The following is a 10,082-nucleotide window of genomic DNA, read 5'->3' on the forward strand; positions in this document are numbered from 1 at the left end:
CGGCCCCGCCCCTGGGACGCGCAGAGAGAGAGAGGCGGACACGATGCGGGCTCGCAAACTTCTTTAAGCAAACAAGTGTGGGGCCGCGCCCGCCCGGCGCGTCAGTTGTCCACGTCGGTCACCAGAGGGGCCAGGTAGTCCGAGTGCCGGATCCCGAAGCTCCACCCGCGGGGCTTCCGGTGCTGCGGGCCGGGAGAGGCTGCTGAGCTCGCGGGACCGGCGTCCCCTCCGCGCCGGGGACCCTGATCCCATAACTCCGACCTCAGTCCCCCCCCGCCCTGCCCCGCCCCTGACCCTTGACCCTGAGCTCCAGGCCACCTGGTCCACGTTGTAAGCTGCGGGCCCCGGCTTCTGCGTGCTGTCTTGGGGGAGCGAAGTCCGCGCCAGCATCGTGAACTGGGGGGCCCGGGACTTGTAGACCCCCGGGCTCACCACGTGGTAGGCGCAGGGGCCCGGGGTCTGCGGGAGGGCAGAGGGTGCTGGCTACCGCCTTCACTGCGGCGGACTAGGGACACTCTGCGTCCGCCCCGCCCGTCCCCCACCTTGCTGAGGTCCTCGAAGAAACTGCCCGCTGCTCTGCGGCCGTAGATGGAGTAAGTTGGGGCGGAGACTTTGCCGATGACTCGCGGACCCAAGAGCGAGGGCACAGTATAGGTCCCCGGACCTGGAGGGGAGCCGGGGCTCGGGGGTAGTGGGTCTGCGCGGACAGGCGCGGGGTGGCCCCCGGCCTGGAGTGGGAAGGCCCACAGTGCAGGGTTGGGCCGGCCTCACCTGGGCTCTGCTGCTCGGCGTGGACACCCCAGTTTCGGGGAGCAATGGTGTGTCGAGGCGCGCGGGGGTACGTCGCGTTCCCAGCTCGCTCCGGGAAGTACCTGCCTGCCGGGCGGATCAAGGGCGTGGGGGCGGGAGCTGGGTGGGGGCCTGGTGGGTGCCCCGGGACTATGGGGGGAATCTGAGCCCCTATTTTTTTTTTTTTTTTTTTTTTTTTTTTGAGACGGAGTTTCGCTCTTGTTACCCAGGCTGGAGTGCAATGGCGCGATCTCGGCTCACCGCAACCTCCGCCTCCTGGGTTCAGGCAATCCTCCTGCCTCAGCCTCCTGAGTAGCTGGGATTACAGGCACGCGCCACCATGCCCAGCTCATTTTTTTGTAGTTTTAGTAGAGACGGGGTTTCACCATGTTGACCAGCATGGTCTCGATCTCCTGACCTCGTGATCCACCCGCCTCGGCCTCCCAAAGTGCTGGGATTACAGGCTTGAGCCACCGCGCCCGGCCTCTGAGCCACTATTTGTAAAAGCCCCGCGGGGCTCGAGGTTGGGGATTTGAGGTCCGGATATGGGGGTGCCGAATATGCGGTGTTTGGGTATCCGAGGGGGACTCGGGGTTCAGGTGGGGGGTTCCCAGGTGGGCCTCCCTGGAGGCAGTTCGGCGTTGGGGTGGCCAGGGTCCCGGGGGTGCTGACCGGGTCCCGGAGTGGGGAAGGGCGCTGAGTGGCGCGGGCGGCCGTAGATGGAGTAGGCGGGGGCGCTGTCGGGGCCGCGCACGGTCATGCGGGCGGGCACCAGGTGGCCGGGCCCGGGGCCGCAAGTCGTCCGCTGCGTGGGGAGGCGCGCGCCGAAGGTGAATGCAGGGGCTCGGGGCCGCGACGGGTCATGCAGGACGTAGCCTGGGAGCAACCGAGTCAGCGCCGGGCCGGGCCAGCCCCACCCCCACGTGGCACACGGACCCTCCCCCGGCACAGACCCCCTCTCCCCGCTCACAGGCCCGGTTCGGCCCCGAGCACAGACCTCACCCGTCGCTTCCCCTTCCCTCCCCAGGCACCGCCCCACCCCCTCAATCCCGGGGCCCGCCCCTGCTACCGGTGTTGGGCGGCAGTTTGTATTTGGGCCCGGGGCCTTGGTAGTGCGCCGCGATGGGGCCTCTAGGCCGGTGTGGCCGCCAAGGGCCCACCCAGGCGTCCGAGCCCATGTCGCGGGTGGGGGGCGCTTACGGCTCGCAGCACCTGTGGACCGAGGGCGGTGGCAGCGGCCCCTCCACCCCAGATTCTTGGGGAGCGCACTTTCCCGCTACCCTCAGATTAGCGCGGGGCGGGGCCAGGTCGGTATCCCTGGCGCCGGCAAAACAAACAGGAGCTTCCTTCCCGGCTCTGAGGGGCGTGGGCTGGAGCGGGTTCAAGGCCATCGCCGCGCTCCTGACTCCAGGGAGGGCTAGGTGGGGCCGTGAACTGGCTGGGGACAAGTTTAGACCCAGACTTTGGGAAGGGAATCACCTGGCGGGGGGCTGGCAGGAGATTTTCGTGCTGTTGGGAAAAGGTGCCGCGGGGAGGGTCGGGGGTGGGGGACCCGGTGCCCCGAGGGGAGGCCCCGAGGTGCACTGACCTGTGGTGGTAGCTCCTGGCGTGGGAAAACCAAGCGACGTGGCGGGACACCCGTGCTCCGCCCCGCCCACCTCCCAGGCCCCATTGTGGCCCTTTCCCGCTTCCTGGCAACCAGACTGACTGCCTCCCTATCCCTAACCTGGCCCCGCCCCGCCACCTCCACGCCCAGTGCAGCCGCTGGGCCTCTCTGTGGATTCTGTGGCACGGGCAGGACAGTAGGCTTGGGTACCCAGAACTCTAGCCTCACCCTTACCCGAGCTTCAGTATACCCATTCTAGAATGACGCAAATCTGCAGATGAAAAGCAAGGATGGGAATAAAGGAATTGAATAATGCAAACCACACACTCAATTTAATTGTGTGTAGGGAATTTTGCATCCATTTAAGCCTGTGAAATATTTGCAAAAAACAATCATGTATTGGGCCACAAAATAATCATACAAGTTGAAAAAATGATATGACACATGATTTGATTAAAATTGAAAACAATTCTAAGCAAACAAAATGTTAAAAAAAAAAAAAAAGAAGAAGAAGAAACTTAGTCTGGGCAATACAGTGAGACCCCATCTTGACAAAAGACTTAAAAATTAGCTGGGTGTGATGGTGCACACCTGTAGTCCCAGCTATGAGGTTGGGGGCTGAGGTGGGAGGATCTCTTGAGCCTGGGAGTTGGATGGTGCAGTGAGCAGTGATCCCACCACTGGACTCCAGCCTGGGTAACAGGGAGAGACCTTATCTCAAAAAAAAAAAAAAGCAGCAAACAAATATTTTGAAATTGACAAATCTTTTTAAAAACCCTGGATCAAAACTTGTCAGAAACTCATCTGTAGTTACAAACTGTATATCAAACACTGCATAGGTAGAATCCCTTCCCACTGAAGTCCTATAGGAGGCAGCTAAAGCTGTGTTCTGAGGAAAATTTATAGTCATTTTAGAATGACTTCATTATTATTATTTGAGATAGAGTCTCACTGTCACCAGACTGGAAGGCAGTGGCGCATCTCAGCTCACTGCAATCTCTGCCTCCCAGGCCCAAATGATCTTCCCTTCTCAGCCTCCCAAGTAGCTGGAACCACAGACACACACCACCACATTTGGCGAATTTTTTGTATTTTTGGTAGAGAAGGATTTCACCATGTTGCCCAGGCCAGCCTTGAACATCTGGGCTCAATAGAACTGCCTGCCTTGGCTTCCCAAAGTGCTGGGATTACAGAAGTGAGCCACCGTGCCCGGCTGACTACATTATTAATGAAGAAAAGATTCAAGAAGCTTAGGATTTATCTTACAAATGGGAAAAAAAAATTAAGCTAAAAGAATGAAACAGGAACTAACACAAAGTAGTGGAAAGATTAAATATAATAACTATGAGACAAGTAAGTGAGTTCCAGTGATCAAAGAGGAGAAGTAAAAGTATACGAAATTAAGAATGAGAAAATGAGATACCAATATGCAATAAGGTAAGATAATTTAACATATTTCATTGTGTGACTGAGACAAATGTAAAAACCTGGAAAAATGAGTGATTTTTTTAGCAAAAGTTACATAATGAACCTAAGAAGCAGAACAATTTAACAGACAATTTTCTATATGTATTAGCTAGAAATTACATTTGGCAATAAGTAACAACCCACCCCCAAAACAAACACCTTCCCCCAATTGATTAGATGCTTGGAAGTATTTCCAGGGACTCGGGCAATGAAGTCCAGAATTAGCCAGGCTGGCCTCCAGCTCCAGGAAGCCTCTAGGCACCAGGCCCTGTTTCCATCCTTAGTCCTTACCGCTGTACGATGGGTGTTCCAGAAAAGGAGAGAGAGTAGTAGTAAAGGGTGCCAACCTAAACCACAAACAGAGGAGATTCTCCGAAGATAATGAGCTTATCTGGGAATGTGCAGAAGCACTGCAATACAGAATATGTGTGCCATGGCAAACATGGGCGCATTCAAGGGGGCTGAGGTAAGGGGATGCTTGTAAAGGCAAACAGAAGTATACATAAGTTATGTTTCTGTTTATTTTTATTTTTTACATTTTTATGTTTGTTGAGGTGGAGTCTTGTCCTGTCACTCAGGCTGGAGTGCAGTGGCGCTATCTCAGCTCACTGCAACCTCTGCCTCCTGAGTTCAAGTGATCATCCTGCCTCAGCCTCCCGAGTAACTGGGACTACAGGCGTGCGCCACTATGCCCAGCTAATTTTTGTATTTTTAGTAGAGACAGTTTCACTGTGTTGGCCAGGCTGGTCTTGAACTCCTGACTTCAGGTGATCTGCCTGCCTTGGCCTACATTTTTGTTTATTTTAAAATTTATTATTATTTATTTGTTTTGAAACAAGGTGTTGCTCTTTCGCCCAGGCTGGAGTGTAGTGGTGTGATCATGGCTCACTGCAGCCTCAACCTTCTGGGCTCGGGTGATCCTTCCACCTCAGCCTTCTGAGTAGCAGGGACTACAGGCATTCACCACCATGCCTGGCTAATTTAAAAATTTTTTGTAGAGATAGGGTCTCACCATGTTGCCCAGGCTGGTTTTTAATTCTGGGTTGAAGTGATCCTCCCACCGTGGACTCCAAAAGTGCTGGAGTTACAGGCATGAGTACGCCCAACCCACAGAAGGTGTTGTGAAGCAAAAACATTGGTTACAGGGGCTTATTGCAGGAGTTGACATCAGTTTATTAGTGGAGACAGTGTGTCAGACAACTGTTCTTTGTACATCTGGCTAGCCTTCCTTGTGACTCATGTAGCAAGCTGCAGGTTGGAAAATCCTTGTCAAATGTTATCTTTACAGGCCAGGCATGGTGGCTCCTACCTGTAAGCCCAGCACTTTGGGAGGCCGAGGCAGGCAGATCACTTGAGGTCAGGAGTTTCAGACCAGCCTGGCCAACATGGTGAAACCCCATTTCTACTAAAAATACAAAAATTACCTGGGTGTGGTGGCAGGTACCTGTAATCGCAGCTACTCGGGAGGCTGAGGCAGAAGAATCCCTTGAACCCAGCAGGTGGAGCTTATAGTGAGCTGAGATCATGCCACTGCATTTTAGCCTGGGCAACAGAGCAAGACTCTTTTTTTTAAAAAAAGTTATTTTTACAGGTATATGTGCTTGAGGCCTTCAGAGACTTTTGCAACGGTTCTTCTCATAGCATGTGTGCATGAAGGACCCCGCCCCTTCTTAACCTCTTATTTTGTTTCTGTTTGACACAAGTGACTCCATCTTGATATTGGCAATTTTTACATTTCCTCCTTTTGATGAAGATCTTTTCCTGAAGCCGGGCGTGGTGGCTCACACCTGTAATTCCAGCACTTTGGGAGACTGAGGCGGGCGGATCACCTGCTGTCAGGAGTTCGAGACTAAGCTGGCCAACATGCTGAAACCCTGTCTCCACTAAAAATACAAAAATTAGCTGGGTGTGGTGGTGTGCACCTGTTATCCCAGCTACTCGGGAGGCTGAGGCAGGAGAATTGCTTGAACCCAGGAGGCAGAGGTTGCAGTGAGCCAAGACTGTGCCATTGCATTCCAGCCTGGATGACAGAGTGATACTCAATCTAAAGAAAAAACAAAAACCAAAAAAAACCCTTTTCTGAAGACATCACTGATCAATTATCCCCTGGTTAGGTTTTGATTGTCCCTTGGTGCCAAGATGGCCCTGTCCAGGTTGATTTGGTGCCATGTTGGGAGACTGGCCAGCAATTTCAAATCAGTGTGAAAACCACTTGAACCACATCTGAGCAGCTGGAAGGAGATTTGGAAGGAGGTGCTGTCAGGTTAAGTCAGCCTGGAGTTAATTATTAAGGTTCATTTTATCGGTTTCACAGGTGTTGGCTATCATGTCAAAGTGCTGGGCCAGCATTATTTGTTAGGAGTTGTTCTTTTGCAGAGGTCGGGCAGGTGTAGGGTTTTAAGGATCATACAGAGTGAAGTAAAATGAACTCAGTTTGCATAATGGTTTCTATTTTATTTCATTCCGTCCGTCTGTCTGTCTTAACAGAGACCCTCAGCTATTTTAGTTACTGTTGCTGTAGAAATGGGGTCTTGCTTTGCTGCCCAGGCTGGTATCAAACTGAGCTTCAAACAGTCCTCCTGCATTGGCCTCCCAAAGTTCTGGGATTATAGGCGTGAGCCACTGCGCTTGTTCCTATGTTTCTTACATATAGTATAAAAATGGTGTAAACTGTATGCTCTTAAATTACTTAATTTAACTGCTTTTTTTCTTTATGCCAATTGAACAGAGCTCTTTGTAAGTTAAAATAACATAGACATAAAAACATATAAAAACAAACAACATAGACAACACAAAGCTTTTCTGGCTTTTCACTTGAAATTTTTTGTTATGAAACAGTAAAACATAGTCACTTAAATTCACCAGTGTATAAAAGGACAGTTGGATTTAAATTATGTTTTTGATAAAATAGAACAAGTTAAGGTTACCGATTCAGATGGCTAAAACTTTAAGATTTTCATTACGCTACTTGTAGTCCTCTGAACAAGATGGGAAGATGAGCCTGGGTGCAGTGGCTCATGCCTGTAATCCCAGGACTTTGGGCAAAGACAGTTAGAATCCAGCTCTTCACACGAAAGCTTTGCTGCCCCTGACTGAGAGTGTGTATGTGGGTGAAGAGCTCCAGGGCACTGCAGCTCCTGGGCTGGAGACGTGGCAGAAACCAGCACTCCGATACGCTGATCATAGGCAAGCGACGGTCTCCTGTGCTCAGCACTTAGCTTCTCTCAGCTAACTTTCATGAGTTAGCAGGTTGCGCGATGTTTGATGAATACAGCTTCTGAGGTTTCTGTCGTCCTCACCAATGACCCTTACGTTGGTGGACTCATATTTGACATCTGCAGTGAGGTCCTGTCAGATTGCAGGAAGACTTAATTTTCCCAACTATACAAGATTACTGTGAAACCCCAGCATAATTACCTTTCATGGGTTAAATATTAAAATGATACCAGGCCTGAAAAATCCCTGAACAGACAAAATCAGTTAGGCATCGGAAGTGACCTCAACCTTGCCTAAATGGAAAACAAGTGAAACTTAACTGGAGTCGTTTCTGATAAATGGTTATGTTAGGCAGAAGTGGAACTTAAGCCCAGCCAATCATAAGCAGCCAGCTAACACTTGATTGTGTAACCAGGGACTTCCCAACTAGACAAAGAGGCAGCAGCCTCGCTGTAACTAATCAAGTGATTGCTTCAGTGTGCTTCCTCCTTTTCCCAATAACAAATAGACAAATACTTATCTCTGACATTTTTGTCATTGGCCAGAGAAAAATAGGTATTTATGGCCGGCTCAGGCCTGTAATCCCAGCACTTTGGGAGGCAGAGGCGGGTGGATCACCTGTGATCAGGAGTTGGAGACCAGCCTGGCCAACATGGAGAAAAGCAGTCTTTACTAAAAATATAAAAATTAGCTGGGTGTGGTGGCTTGTAATCCCAGCTCCTGGGGAGGCTGAGACAGGATAATGGCCTGAGGCCAGGAGGTGGAGGTTGCAGTGAGCCAAGATTGAGTCACTGTACTCTAGCCTGGGGAACAGAGCAAGACTCAGTCTAAAAAAAAAAAAGTATTTTTAAGTATTTTCTCAGAAAAAAAGTAACCCAAATACTTTTGAAGTTCATGTGGTTTAATTAATCTTTAATAAATAAGAATATTGGTGATTTAGTAAAAATGGATATTCTACCTAGATTTGTTAATCAAACTCATATTTGTTACAAAATTTGTCAACAAGAAAAATAAACTGAGATGAACACAGTTTTGTTGAATGTTATAATATGTCTTCCTGGGGCCAGGTGCGGTGGCTCACACCTGTAATTCCAGCACGTTGGGAGGCCAAGGCGGGTGGATCACGAGGTCAAGAGATGGAGACCATCCTGGCCAACATGGTGAAACCCCGTCTCTACTAAAAATACAAAAACTTAGCCAGGCATGGTGGCGTGTGCCTGTAGTCCCAGCTGCCCAGGAGGCTGAGACAGGAGAATCACTTGAACCCAGGAGGCAAAGGTTGCAGTGAGCCGAGATAGCACCAGTGCACTCTAGCCTGGGTGACAGAGTGAGATTCCATCTCAAAAAAAAATTACGAAATCATGTGCTTCCTAATTTTCACTAGATATTAGGTTCCTAAGGTTAAGACATTTAATTAATATATGTAATTAAAACTACAAGTAGTAAGGGTTGAAGGAAACGACTGTATATGAAAATGAATATAAATATGAAAGATATATGGAGGAAGTAAGATGTGTTTTAAATAGGGAAAAGTATACAAGGTATATGTTTGCATTAAGAAAAACAGTACTTTGTCTTTTTTTTTTAAGACACGGGGTACGTGTGCAGGTTTGTTACTTAGGTGTATCATGTGATGCTGAGGTTTAGGGTATGTGTGATCCAATCACACAGGTTCTCAGGATAGTACCCAATAGTTTTTCAGCCTTGAAAACCTTGAGCCTCTCTCCCTCCCTCCTCGGGCTGTCCCATTTTTACTGTTGCCATCTTTATGTCCACGAGTACTCCTGTGTTTACTTCCTACTTATAAGTGAGAACATGAGGTATTTGGTTTTCTGTTCCTGCACGAATTCACTTAGGATAATGAGTAATTTTGTCTTAGAGCAGGATGACTGACCATTCTAGAATAAAAAAGAAGGAAATGAGTAAGACAAAAACTCAACAGATACAGAGAGTTGTGGATCTGTGAAGGAGGAATTTTGTGTGTGGTCAAACTACTAAGATTAGGTATTTTATTCATACCATTAAAAAATAAGCTCGGTAATGTATTCATACAAAGTTAGAATTCAGTTTTCTTTTTTTAGAGCTGGGTCTTGGTATGTTGCCCAGGCTAGAGTACAGTAGCTGTTTACATTCATAGGTGTAATCATAAATCATAGCACAGTACAGCCTTGAACTCCTAGGCTCAAGTGATCCTTCTGCCTCAGCCTCCTAAATACCTGGGACTACAGGCATGCACCATCCCACCTAGCTTAGCATTTGGTTTTCTTTCTGTTAAAAAGGCAAAGCTTTCTTGGAGTGTTAGTCTACTCTTGATTATGAAAGATTTTTTTCTTTAAGTAGTTGGCCTAGAAAACAAAGATTTCATGTTTTATCAAGATAATTTCTTTTCTTTTCTTTTTTTTTTTTTTTTTTTTTTGAGACGGAGTTTCACTCATGTTACCCAGGCTGGAGTGCAATGGCGCAATCTCGGCTCACCGCAACCTCCGCCTCCTGGGTTCAGGCAATTCTCCTGCCTCAGCCTCCTGAGTAGCTGGGATTACAGGCACGCACCACCATGCCCAGCTAATTTTTTGTATTTTTTTAGTAGAGACGGGGTTTCACCATGTTGACCAGGATGGTCTCGATCTCTTGACCTCGTGATCCACCCGCCTCGGCCTCCCACAGTGCTGGGATTACAGGCTTGAGCCACCGCGCCCGGCCTTCTTTTCTTTTTTTTGAGACAGAATCTCGCTCTGTCACCAAGGTAGAGTGCAGTGGCGTGATCTCGGCTCACTGCAACCTTTGCCTCCCGGTTCAAGCCATTCTTCTGCCTCAGCCTCCTGAGTAGCTGGGACAACAGGCTCAAGCCACCATGCCCAGCTAATTTTTGTATATATATATATATTTTTTTTTTTAGTGGAGATGGGGTTTCACCATGTTGGCCAGGATGATCTCGATCTCTTGACCTCATGATCCACCTGCCTCAGCCTCCCAAAGTGCTGGGATTACAGGCAAGAGCTACCAT

At 49.3% G+C, this 10,082-nt stretch overlaps 1 protein-coding gene across 1 annotated transcript; it reads right to left on the reverse strand.

Moving 5' to 3' along the window:
* Positions 1 to 44: 44 nt before the first annotated feature.
* Positions 45 to 2,481, reverse strand: ODF3B (outer dense fiber of sperm tails 3B). Its single transcript, XM_032266300.1, has 7 exons — positions 2,378 to 2,481; positions 1,859 to 2,001; positions 1,462 to 1,665; positions 772 to 876; positions 543 to 664; positions 319 to 459; positions 45 to 182 (listed from the first exon to the last, which is right to left on the reverse strand). The coding sequence occupies exons 2-7, from the start codon at positions 1,965 to 1,967 to the stop codon at positions 102 to 104; spliced, it is 762 nt and encodes a 253-aa protein (XP_032122191.1). The 5' UTR covers positions 1,968 to 2,001; positions 2,378 to 2,481; the 3' UTR covers positions 45 to 101.
* Between the last annotated feature and the right edge of the window lie 7,601 nt (positions 2,482 to 10,082).

Source organism: Sapajus apella, unplaced genomic scaffold (genome assembly GCF_009761245.1).
Source record: "Sapajus apella isolate SASKATOON/1434 unplaced genomic scaffold, GSC_monkey_1.0 scaffold156, whole genome shotgun sequence".
NCBI classification, from domain to species: domain Eukaryota; kingdom Metazoa; phylum Chordata; class Mammalia; order Primates; family Cebidae; genus Sapajus; species Sapajus apella.

Coding starts and splice junctions, on each gene's coding strand:
- ODF3B (XM_032266300.1), bottom strand. CDS start 1,967: ATGGGCTCGGACGCCTGGGTGGGCCCTTGGCGGCCACACCGGCCTAGA. Junction 1,666..1,858: donor CAAACTGCCGCCCAACACCG/GTAGCAGGGGCG, acceptor GGTTGCTCCCAG/GCTACGTCCTGCATGACCCG. Junction 877..1,461: donor CTTCCCCACTCCGGGACCCG/GTCAGCACCCCC, acceptor TCCGCCCGGCAG/GCAGGTACTTCCCGGAGCGA.